General features: G+C 48.9%; 1 protein-coding gene across 2 annotated transcripts in view; it reads left to right on the plus strand.

Moving 5' to 3' along the window:
* LOC119589207 (eukaryotic translation initiation factor 4 gamma 1-like) overlaps positions 1–227 on the plus strand; it is a 20,489-nt gene that overhangs the window by 4,401 nt on the left and 15,861 nt on the right. For both annotated transcript variants that reach the window (XM_037937807.1, XM_037937806.1), the window contains exon 3: positions 4–138. In XM_037937807.1, coding sequence (XP_037793735.1) covers positions 4–138 — 135 coding nt within the window. The remainder of the gene's footprint in view (positions 1–3; positions 139–227) is intronic.

Raw genomic sequence — 227 nt, forward strand, 5'->3', positions numbered from 1 at the left:
CAGGTTTATCGCCGGATGCTTGGAATTTTGAATCGTGTTACGGAGCAGTCTCTTACAATATTGCTGGAACAAGCGCAGGAACTCCCCTTGGCCGACCCCGATCACCTCCCCCACGTATTAGCACTTCTCTTGGATAAGGTTTGTCAGCAATAACGTGCAGTTACGTTGATGTGGACACAGACATGTAGGCTCTCCCTTTCTCTTTGTGCTCGATAAGTTTCCCGATG

This window comes from Penaeus monodon, chromosome 25, assembly GCF_015228065.2.
Source record: "Penaeus monodon isolate SGIC_2016 chromosome 25, NSTDA_Pmon_1, whole genome shotgun sequence".
In the NCBI taxonomy this organism is placed as follows: Eukaryota; Metazoa; Arthropoda; class Malacostraca; order Decapoda; family Penaeidae; genus Penaeus; species Penaeus monodon.